The sequence below is a fragment of the Cryptotermes secundus genome, unplaced genomic scaffold, assembly GCF_002891405.2.
Source record: "Cryptotermes secundus unplaced genomic scaffold, Csec_1.0 scaffold47, whole genome shotgun sequence".
Lineage (NCBI taxonomy): Eukaryota > Metazoa > Arthropoda > Insecta > Blattodea > Kalotermitidae > Cryptotermes > Cryptotermes secundus.
Window position 1 is genome coordinate 2,657,036 of NW_019721002.1, and position 25,810 is coordinate 2,682,845.

The 25,810-nt window shown below is 38.7% G+C and overlaps 2 protein-coding genes across 5 annotated transcripts in view; both read right to left on the bottom strand.

Annotated features, from left to right (window-relative positions):
* The window catches only part of LOC111873896 (E3 ubiquitin-protein ligase LRSAM1), a 27,022-nt gene extending 22,352 nt beyond the window's left edge, over positions 1 to 4,670 (bottom strand). For all 3 annotated transcript variants that reach the window (XM_023868978.2, XM_023868986.2, XM_023868969.2), the window contains exons 1-2: positions 3,898 to 4,670; positions 3,689 to 3,802 (exon numbers count right to left, since the gene is read on the bottom strand). In XM_023868978.2, the coding sequence (XP_023724746.1) occupies positions 3,689 to 3,802; positions 3,898 to 3,972 (189 nt within the window). In that variant the 5' untranslated portion in view covers positions 3,973 to 4,670. The remainder of the gene's footprint in view (positions 1 to 3,688; positions 3,803 to 3,897) is intronic.
* A 2,688-nt stretch (positions 4,671 to 7,358) lies between these two features.
* On the bottom strand, positions 7,359 to 24,119 carry LOC111873945 (staphylococcal nuclease domain-containing protein 1). 2 transcript variants are annotated; one of them, XM_023869063.2, is made up of 14 exons: positions 23,738 to 24,119; positions 23,402 to 23,520; positions 23,168 to 23,310; positions 22,912 to 23,075; positions 17,137 to 17,307; positions 16,891 to 17,058; positions 15,542 to 15,706; positions 15,170 to 15,303; positions 14,432 to 14,638; positions 12,030 to 12,213; positions 11,486 to 11,935; positions 10,524 to 10,970; positions 10,235 to 10,438; positions 7,359 to 8,983 (listed from the first exon to the last, which is right to left on the bottom strand). In XM_023869063.2, exons 1-14 carry the CDS (start codon positions 23,780 to 23,782, stop codon positions 8,873 to 8,875), a joined length of 2,712 nt encoding a protein of 903 aa, XP_023724831.1. In that variant the 5' UTR covers positions 23,783 to 24,119; the 3' UTR covers positions 7,359 to 8,872. The 2 variants fall into 2 exon arrangements, with proteins under 2 accessions (XP_023724831.1, XP_023724823.1); XM_023869055.2 differs by having other exon boundaries at positions 14,432 to 14,641; positions 23,738 to 24,117.
* Positions 24,120 to 25,810: the final 1,691 nt, after the last annotated feature.

A 25,810-nucleotide genomic window follows, 5' to 3' on the forward strand; every position in this document is an offset into this window, starting at 1 on the left:
TTTCCCTCCCCCACACACATCCGTATCGTCTCAGGGGGTGACCACAGTGTTCTGCCTTAATTCGTGACGTTTTTCTAAGAACTGGGTGCTATATACTGTGCGAAATCAATCGATCGTGCAACAATAAAGTTTTGGACATCCCTCTTCTAAGAATTCCAATTGAGTGTGTTAGTGTCGCCAGCTCAGGGCAATATGATATTATAAACACAAGCACATATCACATCTCTTCTGTTTATAAGTTCATAAGAAACAAAACAGGCCTTTCATGACAGGAGAATGGAGAAACCTCTCCCAAGAGCAACAGGAACTTTGCTGCAAGACAGGCATATGTAACGATGACTTGGCGCAGATAAAGTCGTGTCTTATTTATACTCTGTTCTACTGACAACAGGCCAGCGAAAAATCTAACAATCTACAGCAAAACCATCAATTATTATGGGCGTTATAACGTAGGTGTGCAGCTGGACGAAACATACACGTCGAACCCCCCAGACGATTTAAATCCCTGACGAAACATACACGTCGAACCACGGCAACGGGTTAAACAGACTTTATTATGGACATAAGATACTTTTTTGCTGTCTGTTAACCATCCCCATAAAATTATTTCATATGACATTATGGAATGGAAATAAGCAAGTGAAATAACTGTAAAGTTTCTAATTTCATGATGCATGTGACTGTCATTATAAGCGAAGCATACTGAACTTGGTTGAGAAGTAGTACATGGGTTCTCCAATTTGAAGTCCAAGAAATATAGCTGCTTCCACTTCTGCAACTGTTTTATAATCATACACTACATTTAGAGCAGAACAAGTTTGTTTCAGTGCAGAATTTAATGATACTTATCCTGTTACAATTTAATTTAAGTTTATTGGCTTTACCATTTGTTCAAGCCAGAGAACACATCATTCATGTAATTTTGAAAGTACAGGAGTCAATTTTCAGATATGAAATAGCATTTCTAGTATTATCAGGAAAGAGTATGGGTTAGATTGCAAGTTATCTGTTTCAGGCAGACTGCTGACATATGTATGAAGAAACAAACTCCGTAATTTTAGTCCACAAGTGAACTATACTGACTGAGCAACCACCGCTTGTCAGCAAATCTGATATATATATATATGGAAAAAGCAGAGGATGATCTAATGAACTGTAACCGATTACTCCTTTTTAGTACAGTCAACTCTCGATTATCCGGGATAATGGTGGGGATGGAAATCACGATTAATCGAAAACCCGGTTAAGACAAATTTTATTAAAAGTAGTACTGTAATACTGTACCTTCATAATACTACAGGCCTACCTGTATTTAAATTTATTCAACCTCATTTTTATGTCATCTCATGGCCTATGTAATACTTTTTTTATGTTACACTGAAGTATGAATTAGTTATTTCAATCACAGTCTTCAACAACATCCAACACTTTTTACGAATATTCACACTTAACACTTAAAAGAATTTAATATTGTCGTTTACTTTTTCGCGGCATTTTCCTTTTTCTGTTGAATATTTAACACAACACGCTTCCTATTACACCCTGACATTTTGCTAACGCACTTGAAGATCAATACAAAGAAACTAACTGGGGCGATGTATCTGTCCTTGAAACTTTCCACAAATCCTTGCATTCTTTCACCCATACCCTAGAACATTGTGTTAGCATAACGGGACCAAAGAATGCAGAGCTCGGTTCACACTAGTGCGAAAATCGTGTTACAACTGACCATGTGAAACAAAAGTGAATGAATATTAAACAACATATAAGCCTCAAAACAGCCTCAGTAGCCCCGGTTAAGCCGCAAAAAGGTTAATCCGCCCCCGGATAATCGAGAGTTGACTGTAATATATTTCGCCTAATTTATGCATACCTTCATTTTTATGTAACTTTAGTATTTTAACAAAACTTAAATTACAAGTTTGGGTCAACTGCGTACATTACTATGCACTATAAATTGTTGAGAACTATGTATTGAAAGGGGATGACTCACTGCCTTGTGACCCTCACGAAACTCGTGATTTAGTTATTTCTTTGTCTTATGATGGGTGATGTAAGCCCAAGGTGTAGGTAGGTATGTAGGGGATTTACAGCGGTACTTCCCACCAACAGCCAATCAGCTTGCTGAAATTGTAATATGACATCATACCAATGCTGAGGTGTCGACACGTAAAGCTCTTTGTCCAGAAGAGACGCTAACTAGTTCCCAAGTGGTGAAGACGTGTTCGTACACGTTCCATCTTCACACAAAGGAACACAGGTCTGTACATTGTCCTACATTCAAGTGTAACCAACATGTAGATACAATTTGTTAAATAAAGTGTGTGTGTGTTATAAAGTTGTTGCGGTTTTGTTGACCGTCTTTGTTGAAGCCAAGGCCCACTTAAAGGCCCTGGTGATAGCCTCATGTTCCCTGACTGGGGTGGCGTAAAAACAACTATCAAGGTGAGGCAACATCATCACAGACTTCTACAGAATTGCTAGCAGGTGATTCACCAGTGAGCAGCTACATCCACTTTTACCCTTCACCAGAAGGCAGCTGCGGTCAGCATCAACCCAACAAGTGGCCAAACACACCACAAAAGTAAACAGCGATAGAACACTGAACATGTCCATATCTCCAGTATGAGCAGGTTTTTGTAATTTGAGGTGGTGTATTCATGTGGCCACCAATACAACACTTTACAAGTAAATAACTCTAATATTAATATGTTAATACTGCTTTTTTTTTTCTACGCTACTACATGTTTTGGTCAATGTGATCATACTCAGGTGCTTGCAATAAGTACATAACCATCATCAATGAAATAATGGACGAATATGGCTCCATATTAGTAAACATCATGAATTAATTTGATCTGTTTCATTCTGGTCCATCACACTAACAATATTATAAAAAGATAAAACAGTTCCAGCCAGTGAGACTGGACAGAACTGTTTAATCTTTTTATAATCATGAATTAAATATTAAATTCCTATATTTTGGGTGTGAATGTTTGACTTTTTTATAATATGATAAGGTTAAAAGTTGAGAACTAAAATGTTAAATACCATTTAAATAGTTTAATAAAATTGACAGAACAAAATAGAATATAATTGGGATGACTGTGTAATATATTTTGTCATGTTTCCCCAATGTTTGTATGTCTTCAAGAAACATGTGGCGTGATGTCAATAAAATTGACAGAATACAATAGAATAAAATATAGTTGGGATGATCTGCTAATATGTTTAGTCATGTTTTCCCTGATGTTTTTATGTCTTCTAAGAGAAGAGTGGTGAGCATTTGGTTGTAGCTTTATGTATTGTAGGTGTTGAATAGAAGTGGGTTTGTAGGTTTATAGTAATTAGATATACAGTATATACTGAATGCGTAGATTTGGTGGAGTTTGCTATTCTTTTACGAGTATGTTTTCTTTTCACTGTACATTATTGGTTATAAAATTATTTTATGAATATTCAATATGTATGTTTATTTATGTCATAATATCAGTGGTTAAGTGTAGTGAGTCATATTAATACCCCTCTGATGCTACATAACAGGATGCAAACAATAGAAAAATTTATAATTTGAGTATGATGACTTTATTTCTACTTGTTGCTTCCTGTTATGGAAGTATAATATAAACCAATGTACGCTATACCTCAAATTCCTTCAAAAATATTTCAGGTTTAAAAACATGATTACCTGAAGATACAGAGCTTCCTTTCTGAACACCTTGCATAATGAATATATTCCTGATGGAACGGTTTTCAAACTGCAATCGGACAAATCAAATACTGGTTCTGGGTTTTCTCGGGCCTGTAAATGAAAGTATTTGTTATCCAAAATCCCACAGAATTTTTGTTTTGATGTATCGCAACAAAACAAAATGTTACTGATCTATCTTTACTTACCAGATACAATTTGTGTTCCAAACGCGACTTGTCAACACCTTTAATGCTTTTCTTACCAAACAGATTTAATGGCATTTTTAAAGTTTGGCAATCGTATTTACATTGAACAATCTTTTAAATACGGTATAATAAAATATTGTCGCGTGTTGGGTATGCACAGCGACAAATAAATTCACGTAGCCTTCGGATTAAACGATTATTTATTGAACTCATTCATTTACACTTATTATTCCGTTGATCCGTTGTCTAGCAACGGCTGTTTGGAATAATGCGTTCTTCAGCACGTTACAATATAATGGCAGATTTTTTTACTGCTTCTGTTCAATTTTTATTCACATCCTTCATCTTACACATCCTTCGTTATGTGACTTGTGTATCTTAATTAGTTCCTCATTGCTAGCGTGCTAAATACGGAAAATTCAACTCATACCGAACTGTATGTCACACGGGCGAATGCAAATTAATCGATTTCCTTTTGTTCTATTCTGTCAACAACACGCATGACTCTTATTCCATCAACAATCGCAGTCTTCGCCTACTGCGACTATTCTGAAGAACAGAATCACTTACACACATTGCTTATCGGCAGAACCAGTTACCTCGAATCGGGTTTTTAAGGGCCAGTTTACAGTTTACACTAAAAGGCTCAAAACCCTTCTACGCATCAATCACTAAGTATATACACGTGAGATTTGTGGTTCTCACAATCTCACAATGGTCTGTACCTAAATTACAACCACCTGCGGCGTGCCGCCATGTTGTTGATCAAATGGGTACCAACGATACCAACGTTTTGGAAGAAACTCCGAAATGTTGGCACCAATCACGGCGTCAAATCCAAATCGGTCAAATCCGTCAAATCGAAGAGGACTGGAGAGTTAATTGTATGTGCATATATGGAAACGAATTCTGCGGGCTGCTAGTCGTTCCAGTGTTCAGTAATCTGTCCGCATCTACCCACTGGATATTCTTGGCGAATACTGTAGTGGTAGCGGTTGTTCGGAAATACTTAAAATTACAATCTTCTGTGATGTGAAGCAGCCTAGTGTGGTACAACTATATCTACTTTTTTATTGTAGAAAAAATATCGTAAATACAATGAGGCCTAGGCAATGCCCATCCGGCCTTCTCTTATAAACATCTCATTCTATAATAACGGTAACCCCGCGATTCTTAATATAGATCTTAACTTAAATCTGGGAGTATACTGTTAATAACTGGTAATTATCTCACACACTCACATGGAACACTTAAACATAATGGGCTTACTACCATGCAGTATTCAAACAGTTGGCTCTGGATTAATTTTATTGTAACCTGGGCTTTGAGGTGTTCTATATCTGGAGGTGCTATCGCCAAATGTTGATCTGATGAACAAAAATAAATTTAATTGAAAAAGAGTGGAATTAAATGGAATCATTGTTCGACTTTGTCTTATTAACTACAGAACTGAACAGATCTATATGGCCATGGTTATTATTAATAATTGTTTACAATATCACAATTCCTAATTGTACAGATCAACAGAGCAAACGCCATTTTTGTTAACAATAATGCTGTCAGTATTGAGACCATACAGTGCTGATGATAAGATGATTAAATGCAGAGGAATTGGAATAAGATATGGCAATAGGAAACCAAAGTACATACTTAATCTGTCCACCACAAATCCTACATGACCTGACCCAGGATTAAACCTAAGGCACTAACTAATTGCCTGAATTATGGCACTGCCAACAGAGCAGACTAAAATTATTTAAATTGAAGGATTTTAATGTATAACTGAACAGTACAAGGCAAATGCTCAAAATCACATTACAAATGAATACATGCATAGATAACCTACACATCCTTCATCAAATACAGGATTCAAAACTAAGATTCAAAAATAAAACTCCATGGAATTTTAAGAAATTTGAAAGTTGATTACATAATTCAAAAATGGCCACCACTGCCACCTAAGCCAGATGAATCCAGTCAACATCCTCCTCTCCTGTTCCTTTAAGATCTATGTTAATTTTATCCTACCATCTACACCTAAGTTCTTTTTCCTTCAGGCTTCCCCACCAAAACCATGTATTTCCTGCCTCCCCATGCATGCTTCATGATCTGCACATCTTATTCCCTTCATTTTTCATTTATGAAGGTCCTCTTTATGTGACTTTCTTCAGCCTACTTAACTTCCAAGTCCAAACATGCTCCTCAGCACAGTTCTTAAATGGCAATTTATGTTCTTCCTTTAATATGAGAGACCAAATTTCTTTGCATAATTTCCATATTGCATATTGTTTAATATGGGTGGTCTCTCTTTATGGTGCTTATGTTATCCCCCCAAAAATTAACATCAGCAGGAACAATACCTTATATGTCCCATTCAGTTTAAATCCCTTCTAGTTTTCTGAACTTCCTAATAACATACTGCAAATAAAAGTTGGAATGCACAGCATTAAAGCATCTCCTTGTTTCAAACCATTCTGAGTATGAAACAAGCAAATTTTTACCTACATAAACTTTACCAAAGCTTTCAGCAAAGCACATCAGAATTAACCTAATTAGTTTTGTGGGTATACCAAACTTCTGTCTTGATGGATTAGGCTGTCTGGCCTGATATTCTTTAGAATTAATTTTACCAAATTTAAATGATAATATTGCATAATAATTCCCTCCTAACTGAAATGGGCTTCCTTTAAGTCTGTAAACAGCTGATGTACTCTAAGAACAGAAGCATGCCTTTGGATCTAAAATTTAGCTAGTTCAGTCCAGTTATTGAGTCGTTTTACATTCTGTTTCCTCCAATAGCATAAGAGGTACATAAACTACACAATTCAATGCTGGAACATTTCCTTGAACACATTTTGATGAAGTTCTGCACTGAAAACTTCTTAGGTTTGCCACTTTAATTGCAATGTATAATTAACATTTTAAGATGTTCTGAGATTCAAGGCTCTTATAGTGGTGAATATTAAGTTTATATTCTTTGGGGGTAGGATGCTGCGTACTTTGGTTCAGGGAAGCCTGCTGCTTCCATAGAAGAGTGTTTTTAGTAGTTTGATTCTCTTGATTGGAATCCTCAAAAAGAAAATAGTGGCAAGTGGGAGGGATTAAGTTCATGTTGTTGCTGCTGCTGTCTTCCCTGTGAGAGTTCCTTTACAGTGACTCAATAAAGGGCAACATAATAAACAATTCACAAAAGAAACGTGTCAAGGACAAATTATAATACCAAAACTGATAAATCTGATATGTGTGTAACAGGAAAAAATTGGTTCCATATTACAGGTAGGAAGCACCCTACTATGAAATCTCTGTTGTCTGCTTGACTAAGAAATGAAATTTGAAGCAGAAAAAGAGATCCTGTAGAAAAAGTTTTGGTTTTACCCAGAAGAAAAAAGTGAATAGAAAATGGCTATGCATAAACACAGGATAGTGGGATATTTCACACTGATGTTCAGAATTAAAAAGAATTTAATTCAACAATTTTATTTGTAATCATAATAACACAGTCCCACATCCACCATTTCATGTTAACCCCTCAAGATATTATCTGCAACTGAACATAAACCTTAAAAAAAAATCACACTGATGTTTCACCTTACAAAATTAGAAACATAAGTTATTTATAATAATAATAATAATAATAATAAAAATAAAACTGCACAATAACTATCAGTCACGGTCTTAACGACTCGTGTTATCCCTGCCGACTATTAATTTCATGATTGCGGATATATATATTACTTAAATGGAGTCAGGTGTTCTGCGTCCATCAAATATTTTTTGTTTCCAGTGACTGTTGCAACATCAAATGTACAAGTTCAGCCATAACACATGAATAATGATCAGAAGCCCAGTGCCCAAGAAGCTGCCACATAGAAGCATCCTGTGTCACTTGGCTTTTGTAACAGTCTGAGAGTCTGGTGAACACCTTTGTTAATGAGATCTGAGGTTCTCACGGCAGTGAATATAAAGATTGTTGTCCTCTGGGAAGTGATGTGGTGTAGTCTGGTAGAAAGCTACCAAATGACCAGCACTGAACTTGTAGACAGCAGCTTCCACGCAAACACTGGTATGAATCTACCAGACTACACGGCATTACATCCCACAAGATCACAATCTCACCATTCTCAATATTTACAGCACAATATCTGCAAAATCAATGCAAACCACATGATTGGTACTACATGCCTCCTCAAACTGGAAACAATTCTTCAACATGTTCTCTTAAATATTTTATGTGCTTCCATTCACATGATTTTTATGCTTTAATATTTGTATTCATTTTGAACTGGGTGTGCCAAGTATAGCACCTTTCTTTACAAGTAACAGTTCTATACATCTGTAGCACTGTGCATACAGTAGTATCTTAACTTTACGATTTATGGCCATAAAGAACCATGGGGCTAGGATACCACAGTCATTTCAGCATTGTTTTCATTGTGTATATGTATATTACTTTTTGTAGGAAGGTTTGTCATGCTATGACCATTCAAATGCATAACTTGAATCCAGCTACACATTCTGCAATGATCATAGCCATTCAGCTGGTTGATCTGATGCTGCTGAGGGGAAATGCATGACTTCTCTAGGTGCTCTCCCACTGCTGTGCCTGTGTATGGCAGATCTATCTCATTGCATGGCAGGACATCAAATTTGCCACAAAATTACATACAGTAATATCCCCACTAAAGTCTCTCATGAGCAATGGAATCACACATTGGACTATGAGAGATCTTAAATAATCTAACATTGCCAATGTTAAAATTAAATGTTAAACAAGGAAAATCCTTAAACTGAAGAACAATGAATGAGAATTCCACTCGAAATGTTCCACAGTGTCTTTAACCTTCTCCACAGATGGCTCCATAATGTTAAATTAAGCTCTGGAATACTTCCATAATTTCATGGCAAATTTGGAGTGTTGTACAATGAAATAGAATATATCAATATTGGATAAGTTTACCCTGGAGCACGCGTGCTTCTAGCGTCCCAGACCAAACTCCTCGGCATCATCTTCTGTGATATCGCCATACATCCACATGTTCACATGTCTCCTCTTCGCAGCTTCTTGCGCTGCTCTGTATTCCACCATCTGCAATATGAATACAAACAATGCGATGTTTGACATGGAAGTTGTTGTGTGACTCGAAATAGAAGCAGCTGCAAATGTTCTGCTCACAGCACTGAACAAGACATGGGAAGCGTGAAGTGCTCACATCACCCCAATATATAAAAATACTTTCAACCACAGTTATCTGTTCACTATTCCAGAGAGATGGAAAAATAAACATCAGGGCTACAGTTACTATACTAAATATATACATGTTTATTTTTCATTTACATTTTATTTTAACCAGACTCCACTTCCAATAGTCTGCAGAGAACAGCTCAAGCCTCTGCTGTCTAGGGGCTAGTAATCAGAGAGCTCGGGTCCCCACCCCAACTGTACTCTTAATCTTTTCATATATATATACATATATATACACACACACACACACACACACGTTTTTTTATGATGGTATATATGTAGTATATATGAGAAAGTACTGTGATGGTAAAGAATATCCTGCTCAGGGTTTTTACAGATATGCATATTTTGGGCCCCTTCAATAAGAAAAAGTAGTTTCCAGCATGCCCATGTGTGCACACATGCATATGTAGGTATGTACAAATGTACACCTTGCTAGAGGTCTCAAGGGCTGGATGGAATTTGTTCATATTAAATATTCAAGAGTTTATTTCTTCTAGGTTGATGCCCAGTACACATGAAAATTCTAGCTCCAAAAATACAGGCCCTTTGGATGAGCCCCAAATACAAAACTGCTCTAACAATCCTGATTAAATTTCAGTAATTTGTGGAGACCACCCTAAATAAACTTTTTTTTTATTCCTAGTGGGGGTGGGACCAAGTCCCTTGTACTGCGGCCACTTCTGGCCTATTGTACCAGCCTCAGATAGCTGATGATGATTGTGGAGCAATTGCTGGAATGAATATTGGCAGGGGAAACTGAACTACTCAGAGAAAACCTGCCCCAGCACCACTTTGTCCACCACAAATCCCACTTCACCAGACCCGGGATCGAACCCGGGCCGCCGCGGTGGGAAGCCAATGACTAACCACTTGAGCTATGGTGCGACCTAAATAAACTTGCTATGGCAGTATCTTCAGGAAAATAACAGTACACACTAGAGGCCCACAAGTGAACTGTCAGTTTTTTAAACTGACCTTACTGGTCAAATGGATCTCACTGTACTTTGGCATTTAGCAATGATCTACTAAGCAGCAATCAATTTTGTTTCCAAGGTAACACAGTTATGGTCAACTGAACAGGGACCTCCTTACCAGTTTCTGCAGTCTTTTTTCTTTGCGGTTCTCACACATAAGAAGTCCTTCATGAATCAGTTTTTTGGCAATGTCCTCATCGTTATTGGTGATGTCAACTAATGTAGCATATGAAACATTTCCCTGCCTGTATTCTACGTTCAAATTCAGACTTGGATTCAGCGCACTCTTTAGAGCTTGGATTGCCTCTTCTTTATAATCTTCCTGAAAGAGAAACACTGTTTAGTCCTGATATATTTCTCATGTAAGTACTTTCAGTTTCACCTGCATTATGTCACATGGTACCTACATCATTCGGCAACTGAACGCAAGCCAGTGCAAACTCATGTGCATACGGCTTGTCTGTCGCAAAACTGGATGGTAGAGCAGCACACTGCGAAACATCCACAGTCTCTCGATTCCCATAGTCAATGTAGAATACACTGACCTTAGAGCCAGATATCTTCTCCACACGAGCACGATACCATTGCCCATCAAATGAAAACTTGGTTGCACATATTTCACTTCGCTTAGGGGTGTATGCACCGGCCAAAGGTGGATTTGCAGTGAATTCCTGTCTTATTTTTGCCACCAACTGCTCAAGCTTGGGACCATGTTCCACCAGTTGTGCATAAAAATGGAGCTCCGGTGTGACCTCAGTCACGTACACCTTCTGGTACTCTATCTTGCGTTCTGTGACATGATCCTCCTCAATTTTCTTTTCCTCTTCATTTTCTTCTACATAATCCTTCCACACCTATACAAAATATATTTTAGCATGTGAGATTTTAGATCCTCATGGCAGCGTGAATTTGACTTTGCCTATGAAGGTTACTGTCTTCTGGAATGGACATCATGTACTCTGGTACAAAGGTACCAGTTTTAAATAAGCCTGCCACTCCCATGTTCTTTTATCCTGATGACAGAGGCAGCATGTTCAACTGAAGTGTTGGCACCTACCTACCAGACTACATGTCATCACATCCCAGAATACTGCAATGATAAGGACAATGCAGCACATGGATCTGTGCCATTATGAAGAAGCTCAGCAACAGTCCACTTCCTCAGGCCCAGGGAATATAAATAAGTGAAAGAGTATGGGATCCAACATCAGTGAATTGATGGACGCAACAACACTGCATGCCTTGACAAGCAATGTCACAATGAAGCACCCAGCTTTTTTTCCCCTTGGGTCATTACAGCATTAAATTCTCCCTCTCTCAGTTACACTTCACATATATTAAATCTCAGAGAACAGTTCTGTTTACTGACCTTCAGTCTGGCAGCCTTTGCAGTGTCTTCAGCAGCCTTGAGTGCTCTGTAATGTTCAGAGTGTTCAGCTGTGAAATGTACGGATGCCAGTCCAGCCTCAACCAGAGCAACAGACAAATTATGGCCATCAACCCACAACCAACCAATGAAGTTTCCAGCCTTATCCATCGATTTTACTTGGACTTCAACGTCACGCTGCAGACACTTGTCCTTGGTGAACTGCAGTGCTTCCTCTCCAAAGGGTTCCCCATCTACTGGCCCTGCTCCTCCAATGCCTGGCCGGGAGCCTCGGGGGCAACTGATGCCCGCTAGCAGGAATGTAACAAGGCAGGAGTTTCCCTTGACAATATAAAGTCTTAGTCTAGAGCCACTTGCAACAAATTCTACTACAGCTTCAGTTCGAGCAGCTCGCTGAAGAGATGGCAGGTTCTGCTTTGCTTTGGTCAGGTCCTGCACAAACAAATACAATGGCATTGTATCTGCATTGCAATGAACTGGGGGCAGTAACTTCTCCATCATCAAATTTACAATTAATGTTTCTTACCCCTGTTACATCAAGAACACGATGGTTAGGAATATCCTTCCTTGCATGGACCCCAGCTCCAGATTTGGTAGCTTTCATTTCAGCAGCTAGAAGTTCATCATAGTGAGATGATCTCTGATCATCATCCTGACGATATCTGAGCACTGTAGCAAAGCCTTTGCTTACCATCGCTTCTGCTACATTACTGTAATATCACAAAACATATGTGCTTCAGGACAAACTTAAAGTACGTTCAAAATATCATAGGAAAAAGGAGTTTTCTGTTACACTCTCCCTAGGTTACATTTATTTATAATGGCACCTGTAGCATTAGCAGGGTTGGTTGAGTCACTATGCTACACGTAAGAAGGTTGCAGATTCAAGTCCCAATGAGGTGGATTTTTTCAATTTACTTGATCCTTCCAGCTGCACAATGACCCTAGGGTCGATTCAGCCTCGAAGAAAAATGAGTAAAGGGCAGCCAGCGCATAAGGCTGACAACTTGACCACCATCTGTGAGCTGACTGTCTGGAGAAAATGTGGGAGCCTTGATGTCTCACAACCATATGGGCCTTCACAGCCTGTTACAGGCATAGCTTTACCTTTTAACATTTTGTGATATATACTGCAGGATATATAAACACCTCTGCCATTTCTGCCAGCAGCTAGCAAACTAATTTCAAACAGCTGATTTTTAATTCTAAAGGGGGTTGAAGGGGAAGAAAGTTGTCAACTATCCCAGTGCACCTCCATTAAGGACAGTGTTAATTTTTAAGGTCTTTCATTCTGGTCCGTCACACTAACAAATTAACAATCAAGTTCCTTCCGTCAAATGTGACACTTTTTTTGAGTTTTCCACCTCGTCACCACCTGCCTTACATGTTTCGGCTCACCACGGAGCCATCATCAGAGGCATTTATAGTAGAAAAAGAAATCACCAACACACAAAACTTCACTTTGTCAAAAATAGCCACGTTCCAGTTAATTAAAATAATTACAAATATTTAAAATTAGCCAGAGTGTCGGTTCACTAAAAGTTTTTCACACACCACAGTAGCTCTTTTATTTGATTCGTCGTTAATTCTGTAAAATCATGTTTCGTTATTTGAAGTAAGAATTCTTAAAATCCCTAGAATTCTTTCCGGCTTGGCCCAATTTTTGCTTCGGGATGTTGTTGGCGTGTGTTGTCTGTCGGTAGTTGATGTTGCTTGTCTGTGTGCTGTGATGCAAAAAGCAAAAATTGGGCCAAGCCGGAAAGAATTCTAGGGATTTTAAGAATTCTTACTTCAAATAACGAAACATGATTTTACAGAATTAACGACGAATCAAATAAAAGAGCTACTGTGGTGTGTGAAAAACTTTTAGTGAACCGACACTCTGGCTAATTTTAAATATTTGTAATTATTTTAATTAACTGGAACGTGGCTATTTTTGACAAAGTGAAGTTTTGTGTGTTGGTGATTTCTTTTTCTACTATAAATGCCTCTGATGATGGCTCCGTGGTGAGCCGAAACATGTAAGGCAGGTGGTGACGAGGTGGAAAACTCAAAAAAAGTGTCACATTTGACGGAAGGAACTTGATTGTTACAGTGTTAATACTTATCATCTGGGAACTGGGATTTTAAATTTCATGATACAATCAGGGTTGGCAGCCATTTAATTTGGGGGTAAATGTTCTGTCATCCTGAATACAGATTTTAAATCCCTAAATACTACAGAGCTGACAGCCATGTTTTCCCTCATGATTAATGGTATTTGTAATGCAAAATGCAACGCTCGGCCAGCTGGGCATGTCCCTTCACAACGAAGATTAACTGATTCAAATGGAAATGAAAAATCAATAAATATTGCAAACACACTCTGTGATTCCATTGTCTGTGTTTGTGCTAGTAATACCCATATTGTAACATTAGGAAAAAACGCTAAATAGCACAGCAATACACGATTAATAAGACAGATATTTCATGTTGTATGTTTTTGCTATTGATATGCTACCAAAAATGAATGACTGAACACAAAGACAGCAGAAACTAAGCTCTTGGTATTGCTACCATTGCAGGAGAAGTTTCAAGCTTCTAACGGACATTAATTTGATTGGTGTGTGTATTCAAATTCACTGAATTTACATTATTCGACAGTCACAAGTACATATGTGAGAGGTTTCATTTTAGCTTCTGTTCATAACAAGATATGTCAATTTAGTGCATGAGATTTTGGATTCTCACAGCGATGAATATTAAGACAGTTCTTCTGGGATGTGATACAGTCTTGTCTGGCAGATTGTTACCTCTTACTTTGGATGAACACACTGTCTCCACCTTCCACCCCAAAACAATGCTACCCATTTACCAGACTGCATGGCATCACATCCCAGAACACAGTCTTAATGTCAATTAAGACTATGTTTAACAGATAATACTCACACTCCACCAATAGTAACTGTACAGCAAACTTTCTCAGGGAAGTTGTCCTTCGCAGTTTGAATGTAATCAACAACAACATTCACCTTCTTGCCAATCAGCTTTTTACGCAGAAACTCACGGGCTTCAAACATCCATGGAATGTCATACAGAGGACGGAAACCCTTTGATCGTGGAGGTGGAGGCTCATTAGGCTTCTCCTCTGTTGTCCTGCTAAAATGTATTTCCAAAGATAAAATTACAGCCAGGCCTGGAAATATACTAATTGCATTCTTACTTACTTACTCATGGAGCTGAGACCTTCTTCAGGAGCGGCCAATTCTGCAGCTACTCAAGAATTTCCCAGCATTTTATGGAACATAAAGGTTCATTACCATGCTCACAAGAGCCCTCAATTGGTCCCTATCCTAAGCCAGACCAACCCAATCCACGGCATCCCATCCTATCTCTCTTAAGATCCATTTTAATATTGTTCACCCACCTACGCCAGTGGTCTCTTTCCTTCTGGCTTTCCCACCAATATCCTATATGCATTCCTCGTCTCCCCCATTCGTGCTACATGCCCTGCCCACCTCATCCTCCTTGACTTGATGATTCTAATTATACTTGGAGAAGGGTACAAGTTATGAAGCTCCTCATTATGCAGTTTTCTCCAACCTCCTGTCACTTCATCTCTCTTCAGTCCAAATATTCTCCTAAGCACCCTGTTCTCAAACACCCTCAGTCTATGTAAGCACTGACCTCTGTTCTCTTGGAGGCCGGATACTTGCTAGGAAGATCTTCTTGACTGTTCCATCTGCAGTCTTAACCATCAGGGCATCTCCATTCACAACTTCAGTGACTGTGGCTGTATATTCTTTCTCCATTCCTGAAATCTGGAACAAGAAAATATTTTGGGAAAGACAATATTTAACATACCAAACGAAGTATAGATATCCATAATTTTGCAATAATGGGCACACATATATGTAAGGAAACACAAGCATCTAAACTGACAACACTTCGAAAAATAATAATACTTTAGTGCTTAAATAACTAGTCCTACAATCAAGCATGGAACAGAAAATGTTATATATATTAGAATACTTTTTATGCAAATGAAGTCATTCAAACCTGCGGGCCAGTTGCTTGGTAGTCTTTCCATTTTCTAATTTTGCCCTCCTTCGCTAACTTTTCAGCTGCTCGAAGTTTGTCAGAGCCACTCTTCATGAATGCCATTGACCAGTCAACACATTGTGCAAACCCCTCCTTCAACAAGGCTTCTGCAATATTACCTCTCTGCAAAACAGTGAATCAGCATTATCAACACAAGCTCCAAACTGCTGCACATTCTCTTCACTATTATCATCCAGGGACAAAGGATGTCAACACCTGCTACATCATAACCACTGTCACGTGTATTAGTGACTAATAACGTGGGTTCTGGATTCGATGAACGGGTTTATATAGTCCTGATACACTCATTCATGGAGCTAAGCCCTTCTTGAGAAGCCACCAACTGTGCAGCTACTCAAGAACTTCCCAGCATTTTATGGAACCCAAAGGTTCATTACTGTGCTCACAAGAGGTCTCCACTGGTCCCTATCCTGAGCCAGATCAATCAAATCCATTCCATCCTTACTGCTGATACACACCACCAGTAATTACGCATAATTTTAACACTATCACTATCTCTACACTTCCTAATTCACCGCTGTACACACACACATCATCTCCTGGTAACACAATTAAAAAACAGGAACTATAAAAGTCTTCAAATCACATATTAAATCTTCACATGCTGACTTCTTGTACTCTTCTGTACTCCTCCTGCTTACTGTTATCCTGTTTGCATGCTCCTGCCGCTACAACTCACTCGTAACTCATAACTGCTCTGAACGAATTGTCACCTTTACTTATAGAACCGCGGAACAGACGTGGACCTACAGTAAACACATATCACGTGATCGCTATCCAGCCAGTCTACTGGCACGTTGGTCAGATCTGCAGAAACCATATTACATGATCTCTGTCCAGTGCTGTGTGACATGACTGTGGACATGGAAAACATGTCTTTCTCTGTTGTTGCATGTTGGACCATGTTTACAGAGCTGTTGCCAAGCAACACATTGATCAAATCTGTTACAATATCTACAGCTCCCTCCTCCTCCTCCATTAATCAGAACACCCTTTTTCCTTTTACTTCACGTATGATCCTATCACATAATTTTGAAATCAACCTACAGGATATTAACAGCAATAAGAAAGGACAACAACAAAACTGTGAATGTGTAAGATGCTGACAATATTATGGTATTTATTAAAATGCTCCTAAATGTTGTGAATTTAATATTTTAGAATGGCATTTTGTTTGGCCCCTATGCTTTCACTAAAAATTCCCATCAACATTCATTGCCTCAAGTGACAGCTCATGCTTTATATGTAATTCAATAAACTGATAATCATGAAATAGTTAAACTTACTGGGTGAAGGATACTCCCAACAAAGTTGTTGTTACTAACAGACTCCAAAATAATCTCAACATCTCTCTGCAGCAGCCGAGACTCCACAAAAAACTTGGCTTCTTCAGCATAAGGCACCTTTGCAGATGGGTCTGGTTTACCATCATTATCAAGTTTGAATCCAGGGCACTGGAGAATAAAGATAGGTTACTTTTGCACAAAGTCAACAAATTCCAGGTTGTGACAACAATCAACCATAATACTTACTCTAATTCCAGAGATCATAAGTGTGATGTAATAAAAGTCTGGCAACAAGAATGCCCTTACAGTGGAACCATCTCGCACACTTTCGATAACAGCCTTTATAGGTTTCCCACCACACTTGTCCACAAAGTTGCGTGGATTGTCTATTGACCATATGATATCTCGTACATGCTCCTAAAGAAAAATAAACATTTTTAAAGTAAATGACTAGGTATTCAACAACATTACCTCTGGTCTACAATGACTTCACTATATGGCAAACAAACTTCCAGCTGCTATGGAACAGAAGACATGACACAACTTCTCACACCCTGACTGACAGGCATGAACAATCCTGAGAGTTCTTACTCAAGTAGGCCTGCCATTACTTCCGGTGCTGCTGCTGCTGCTAGTACTACTACTACTACTACTACTACTACTACTACTACCACCACCACCACCACTACCCCTACCACTGTTGCTACCACCACCACCAAAAGTGTTTTACTAACTAACTCCTTCAGAAGTTAAGCTACTCATAAAATTCCTATTTATGGAACTGCAGGTTCATTGCCTTGTTCACAAGAGCATTCCCTCTATTATGAGTAGTGGCAACTTTCTAACTTTATACCATAATCTAGACAAATTAAGAATGCGAAAATATTAACAAATGTACATTCTCAGATTTATCAAAATCCTCATTCATGGAATCTCTGGAAATACACTGGTTCTGAACATTACTTGTAAACTGAAGGAAATCCTGAAGTGGTAAGAAGTACACCAAACAGGGATGGACTGAAATCATATAGTTAAATGTTGACAGACAAAAACTATGAAATCCTGTACAAAGTTCTGAGAATGACTTTGATGCCATGGATGCGGACATGGCTACAATGTCATTCCAGCATTCACTATTACTTTCCAATTCTTTGATTCCCCAAAAAGTCAAGTTTAATTCAATGAGTACAAGGTAAGTCAGAGTGACCAACAACCATGTGGAAATCAGGAAATAAGTTATTTCTGCAGTCAGTGTGCAGCAATGGAAGAAAGGAAAAGAACAATTACTAGATACACAGAGAATTCTGTGGGCCCAAAACTATTATGAAGAGATCGCAGGCAAAATTTTGTTTGTGCTACAGTACTGTACCTGAGAGTTTTATCTTGACAAGAGATAACAATTCTTTACCTTCAGAGTTTATCACTGTGAACAGGTTTGCCTTGCAACTGAGACACATTGCAGCTAGATATATATGGTACTCTAACTCACACACATTAGATTTAGAATGCAGTAATTTTATTCAAAAACAATTTTCAACTCTAAGATCATTATGGTAAACTTGTATTTCTATACGTGACGACAGCCTTTGGCTGTTTGATCAAGGTATATAATACTGGCCTTGTTCTGGGTATAGCAAGCACAAATAAAGGAATTCTGAACCAGATATAATATGCAAGCAAAAGCAGCTCAGACACAAAAAGTTAACTTCCTGCTATGTAAAAATTAATAAATCATGTTATCAGCAAAATGTTCCACATTATCAATGTGCAGAAATGTTGGCTAATTCACAAATAAATTAAATGATAAGCAACGAAAATGTAACACTTTTGTGCTGAATTTTCAATCATAAAAAATTACTCAAAAATTACTGCCATATATTAACTTTCATCAGACATGTGTTGCATTATTGCAAGAGCATGTGTGCATGATACAGCTGACCAAGCACTGCTTTTATCAGTAATGATAAGGTTAGCTCAACACTCAAACTAAAGCATGGCCTCCAACCCTCTAGTACCGAGATATTTTTCCCAGACTATGGAAGTTAATATTGAGTATCAAACACTATTCATATTTGATGGAATAACTTCAAAAGAACTGAACTAGAACTTCCAGGCCCACGCATAACTTATGTAACAACTAAGCACAATACAGTTCTGCGAAGTTCCGAAGTATTGACAGAGTAAGACAAAATTCAATAAGAGTTTGTAATTCATTACATAACAAAGTGGAATTACAGAGTCCCAGGAAATTATACAGTAGTCCCCCAACCAACTAGAAAACAGAAAATAAAGAGACAGAAAATTCAACTCTTTATGAATGAGCTCTGAATGGGAACTGTATGGCTGAATTAAACGTTTCTGGGCTGAATGAAATGGTATATGAACAGATAGACATACAGCCTCACTATATACGAGTTTTATTTTTCCTGTCAAACACAAAAATATACCAAACAACTCACTCACATTTCACTGTGCATAACTGACAAGGGAATGGTCTGACCCGACATGGCGAAACCTGCCTGATTTTTTTTTTCACTGCAAGAGTACACACAACAAAATCCACTGTCAACATTTTAGCTGCTAATACGCACTGGTAGTGTTTTTTAAAAATTGCTGAACATGGCCAATATTGTAGCCTGCCAGGCCCTTGGAGAAACGTCCACCCCTAGCAGAGCAGTACGCAACATGGCTGACTCACAGCCTAGGCTGGGGTTGTACAAACCTCTGGTACAAGTGGTTCCACGTACAGAAAAAAATGAATAACTTCGGCAATTTTTAAAAAATACTTGCAGTGTGTATTAGCAGCTGAAATTTTGACAGTGGATTTTGTTGAGCGTACTCTTGCAGCGAAAAAAAAATCATGGCAGGTTTCAACATGTCGGATCAGACCATTCCGTTGTGAGTGTTATACAGTGTCGCAACATGTTTCGGCTCATGGGGCCATCATCAGGTCATACATTAATAAACCTTATACTATTGAATTATGCCTCTTATATGGATCTATATATTATACCAATCACTGTGTGTTACAATAAACCGAAAAATAGTGTGCTTCTTTCCCCTTCATTAATCACCTACATATATGCACAGATTCGCACCAACTTCGCCAACAAGTGGCGGTTGCTCAGTCGGTATAGTTCACTTTCAGACTAAAAGCCACAGAGTTTATTATGCACTGTTTAAGTGGTTGTGTTTTTATACTGCTTTGAAAATGTATTAAACAAGTATTTAAAACTTACTGGGAGTCTTAAAATATAAAACATATTTAAATTACAAGGGAATCAACCACTAAGAATATTTAGAATACAGCTTTTCCATGGGTTTTATATTCTAATAACATTTCAACCTATTACTGTATCTTAATATACATTTTTAATATTTTGACACTCCAGTAACTTCTAAATACTTGTATAATACATTTTTAAAGCAGTATAAAACACAAACACTTAACTATGCATATATAGGTGATTAACGAAGAGGAAAGAAGCACGCTATATTTTTCAGTTTGTTATAACACACGATTAGTAAGATATATGGATCCAATTAAGAGGCATAATTCAATAGTATAAGGTTTATTAATGTATGACCTGATGATGGCTCAATGAGCCAAAACATGCTGCGACACTGTACAACCAATAAACTCAGTTATGCACAGTGAAATGTGAGCAAGTTGTCTGGTATATCGTGTGTTTGAAAGGAAAAATAAAACTTGTATATAGTACTAACACACAACAGGATGCATCCCTTAAAGAATACAGCCTCACATTTTATTTTTAGGTGCAGGCCCAGCCTAATTACATGATAATATGTCACACTCAGGGTTTTACTGCATCATATGCTAAAAGTGCTCTGTTTCCGAGTGTGTTAATGTGACCATTTTCAGGGTTCATGGGGTAGGAAGATCATATGGCCCAATATATATTGCACAGCACCACACTCCACCCCCTCCCTTACTCCCACTGTGAGACTTGTATGTAAGCTCTGTTTAAAACAAGTACAAATGTAGACTCCCATCAATACACAGTGTCCCATATATCTGGGACCACAGGAGACCTTAGTTCTTTCACAAAATACTGAAAAATGCATATAGACAAAATCTGTTCCAATCATGCATTTCCAGTCTTAAATGTCAGAATGTTTTACCTACAACAAGACATTACAGCACTAAGCTCTTCATATATATATATATATATATATACAGCAAGAAGTAATCTTGACGCTGCCCAGGTTGCATGACAGCAAAATAGGGATATGTTTCCAAGGTAGAGGAAAGTTGTACTTACGGAGAGACAAGCAGACACAAAGTGAAACAGGAACAGTGAATAAAACTACTGTTTTAATGTATTCATACACAAACAATATTAAAGTGTGGTCAATTGTGGCAAAATCCTGCAGGTACACAAAACCACACACATGCATATATCAAACTGATGTCAGTCTTGTTGTGTGCATGCTTGCCACTGTTGGCCACGCTGAAATGCTGTGGCATGTAGACCCCATTGCTAGACAGCAAAAGAAGCAACTATACAACATCAGCTGCTAAGTAATGGCTCTGCAAACAATGGCCGTCGCTAGGCAATGGCTAAATAGCAATCCCATGGGAACTCCAACATACACGAACACAAGAATAGCATAGTAACAGAGGAACAGTGTTTTCTGTGCAGTCTGTGTCGAGATGTTATAAGCAAGATGGTCAGAAGAGCCAGTCAGTCAATAGAGGAATTAATATGTTGGTCAGATAACCACTGGGGTTCAGTCATTCTGAGCTGTTGCTGTGAGAAGCTGGTAGCTGAGGCCAGGGACAGTTTGGGGACCCAGAGTGAGGGAATGTCCACTGTTGCAAACTGCTACCAGGTAACAGCTAGTAAGACCTAGTGTGTCCTATAGTGATTTATAAAGCGTGCAGAACAGCAAAACCATAATCCTTAGTTGTAGTTATGAGTTTTAAAAGTTCAATAAATCCAGTTACCAATCCAAACCCCATCTAGTCAATCACATAGGTAAAGATGTCCCTGTGCTTAACTAATTAAGCACTACGCCATGAAGGCGTATGGGGAAGTGGATGTATAGATACAAATTTTCTTGACCTCGGCAAAAGAGCCCCTGGTGCCCATTGTATAGGAGGTTGGGTGGACCCCAGAGCCAGTCTGGACGCTACAGTCACTAATATATGCGACAACATTCTGCCTCCATTACAAAGACCAACCAGTTAATGCTGTTTACTGTAAGAATCATAAAAAACATACAAATACACTTTATGGGAAGAATTCAGAATCTCAGGCTGTACACTTAGTAACCACTCGGTTTTAAATGGTTAAAGTACAACTGGGTGTGGTCCCCTTACTTGGTGTTCTTGGATAAGGCCCTAGACTCTAATTCAGCAAGTTCCAAGTCTGACACCCAGTTAGATGTGTGCAGTTCTTTTCCTGAACGGGTGAAATTCTGAATCCCCCCCCCTCAATCCACCCCCAAGGTTTGGAACCTATGTTAAGCTGCTGGTCCCTTCTGCTGACTACCATTCTCATAACCACACTAGCAATGGGGGAAACAAAGTACGTCCTATGGGTGCCCCCACCTCAAAAATGTATTCTACATCCCTATGTTGGAAATGTCACAAAGGACAACACTGACTACATCTGGACATCTGGAAGCATTATACAAATAACATATGACTAATAACATTAACATATGTTTAGTTTCCTTTGGCTTGGTGCAGACACATTAACGTACTCCATTTTCATCTTTTCTTTAAACATGGAGTAATATTTATAGGCAAAACAGAACTGCAGTAACATTATGTGAGAGAACATCCAATTCTGAACCTTTATCCTTTTAAGATTATGCATTTCCACCACAAAGGATACACAGAGATTCGGGTACAAACACAATTTTCACTTTACACAACAACAGAACAGCTGCCATGTTGTCTCTAGAAGAATTTTTCTAGTTATCAGAATATATTCCATAACCAAGTCAAAACAAACACTATAAAACTGAACCTTTCATGTTAAGTTCAATTACCTGGCTTCCTCTAACAGCCCATTTACCCTTACCAGCAGCTTTTGCTGCCTCTTCCAACTCAATAAGACGCTGTTGCTCGGGTCCTTGACGTACTCCCTGATGGCGAACACTGACTAGGCCTTCTGACACTAAGGACTCCGTCACATTTTCTCCAGTAGCAATGTCTACAGAAAATTTAAGAACTGTCAGCTTCAACATCATTTACTTGCTTTATTTGGAAACAAATTATGCAGTACTATCAACTGTATCTAATTACCCTTGCCAAGATAGATGCAGCCATATTCTCGTGATGTATTAGGAGGTTTTTCCAAAGTAAACAAAACCTCTTCACCAACCAGTTTCTTGCGTAAGTACTCTCGTGCTTCCCATGCATATGGTTCATCTTTTGTCCCTTCCGCACTGTCAAAACAATCATTATTTGAGCAAGTACTTAAGATTCAAACACTCATATTAAAAAATAACTAATATCCGATAATATTAAACAATTTACTTGTTGACGGCACGTCGACCCAACTTTGGTGCAATGATATTGGAGAGGCTAAGTGTCTTCTCTGGTGGAGGACCTCCTTTTGGTTGCCCTCTGATAATGACAGAATCCCCTGAAAGGACCTACGAAGGAAATACTCATTACACTACGCTTGTCTGTAATACGTAACTGATGCCCATATGTGAAATGGCCCATGCTTTCAAGTATCTGCTGCCAACAGGGCAAACGACGGCTTCATAAAATGATTAATCAATAATACAACCAACTAAATTCTTTACATACATTGACGAATGACTTCCAAACATACCGTACGGAACAAACGCCTTTTGTCCCACCTACCTGCTTTACAATGCCTTGGTTCACTTTCGTCTGTCGTGTACTCATTCTGCTGCTACAGCCATGCAGTGTGCTAAAAGTGACCGTAACGTCACGTGATCTCGGTCACGTCTTCCTTCCCGTTTAGGTAGGCAAAGAATTTTGTACGGCCAGAAAAGAACTCTGTAAGGCACTCTGTAGTTTAACGTAAGATTTATAACACAGCCGATGAAGAAAAGAATATTAGTTTCATTCAGCCACAGATCACCTGAGCTCTAGCTGGTGTTGCTGATGTGGCAGACGAATCACTTTAGATACCATCTAGTGTCAGACATACGAAGCAATCGATTACGGGTTGGCGTATTTTGGTACAATGAGGGAAGGAAGTTGTAGAGGTTTGTAAGTTGTGGTGTAAAGTATGTATGTGGTTTTCTTGCCTTGAGGGCCCTATTCTAAAACCTAACATTTTATTTTCTGTTTCTTATCTCCGCCTTTTGTGCAGATTTAGCTTTCAGGCCTACCAACAGACCTCATGCGACGTGCTCTCTCTTCTCAAAGTAGGCAAGTTGGTCATTGTGCTAATCTCACGTTTTGAAGTTTCGAGGGTTTCGAGTGATGTGCGGTGTATTTTAAAATTGGCTACTGTCCAAATCCGCATTCCACCACCACTACCTTGTGCAAATATTCCATACCATAGAAACATTTTCAAATTTTACCCACACTGAAAACCAAACGATGACATGATTCCAGTTATATAAGCCATTTGAAACACCGAGTTTTGAGTAAGACGAGGTTCGTATGGAGGTACTAGCAAAGGTTCTGGGAGATATGTTTTGACGTTAAATAACCCATGAGCCCCAGCTGGGTCTCGACACCAAGACAGATAGACTGACTGACCGTCAGTCGCAATGTGACTCTGTCTACCGTGACCTTGCAAGACGTAGGAGCCGACGAAAAGGGAAGTCTCAAATCTAAGACAGCAAAATATGGTCGCGAGTTCCAAGGGACTCGGACCCTAGAAAGACTGTGCTGGCAAGGACCAGCAGCATATTACAAAAGACATACCCATCCTCTCATTGGAGAGGGCGTTCCACAGAAACAAGACCGTAACTGTCAAACGGTAATAATTAATATCTGGTCATGAGCCCCAGATTGGGCTCAACACCAAGACTTCCTGACTGACCGTCAGTCGCAATGTGACTTTGACTTAAGGAGCCAGTATTCAAGCATTCGGCAGAACAGAAGTCAGTCAAGGCAGCCGCAGGAGGAGGTAGAATTGAACGCGTGATTAGAATATCTTATGTGTGATGATCAGTGATAGTGGTGATAACTGAGAAGGCATTGTGTATTGGGTGTAATTCAGTGACACTTGTATAGCTCCTGTGTTATACTGTAAATAAGTGAAGACTATTGAAGATGAGTGAATAGTTTAGTGTGTAGGGTTTGTAAATTGTGTAAACCTGCAACAGTGTTATGATTAATTGTAGTTATGACTTGTAGGTTAATAAACCAATTAACAATCCGAACGGCATCCACAGTAAGCCCAAACACATTACAATATCTTCAGCATTTGAATCAGTTCATGAAGTTATTGGGTTGCCCATATATGTAACTTATAATAAATACTGCAGTCTTCTGGAGTGTAATATCATGTACACTGGTACACAGATACCAACATTCTGGAGGAATCTTCTACTTCAGTCTTAATGGTCATTTCTAACACTGCACAGCTTATACATGTTTTACTGCAGTCACTTTTGAGTTTCAGAATTATAAAATCCACTATTTTCTGCAAGATTTGCATTATGATGAGCTGCCACACCTAATTTATATTACTAGCTCCAAGGATTCAGTGTGCCTTGTTGCATGTCATGCATTTCCCTCCCACAGCTGTCGAACTCAAGCCTACTCCTTTCCAAGACCCCTGAAATTGGAGTGTGGTAATACGATGTGCTCTCTTATCCAGCAGATTGCATGATTGCTGCCAAATTTGGTGTGGTGCTATGTTAAAATTCTAAATATTTTGCATATGTATGTCACATTAAGCCAGGGATGACCCTTGTGTTGTGCATCTGAAATGGTACTTGCATTTATGGT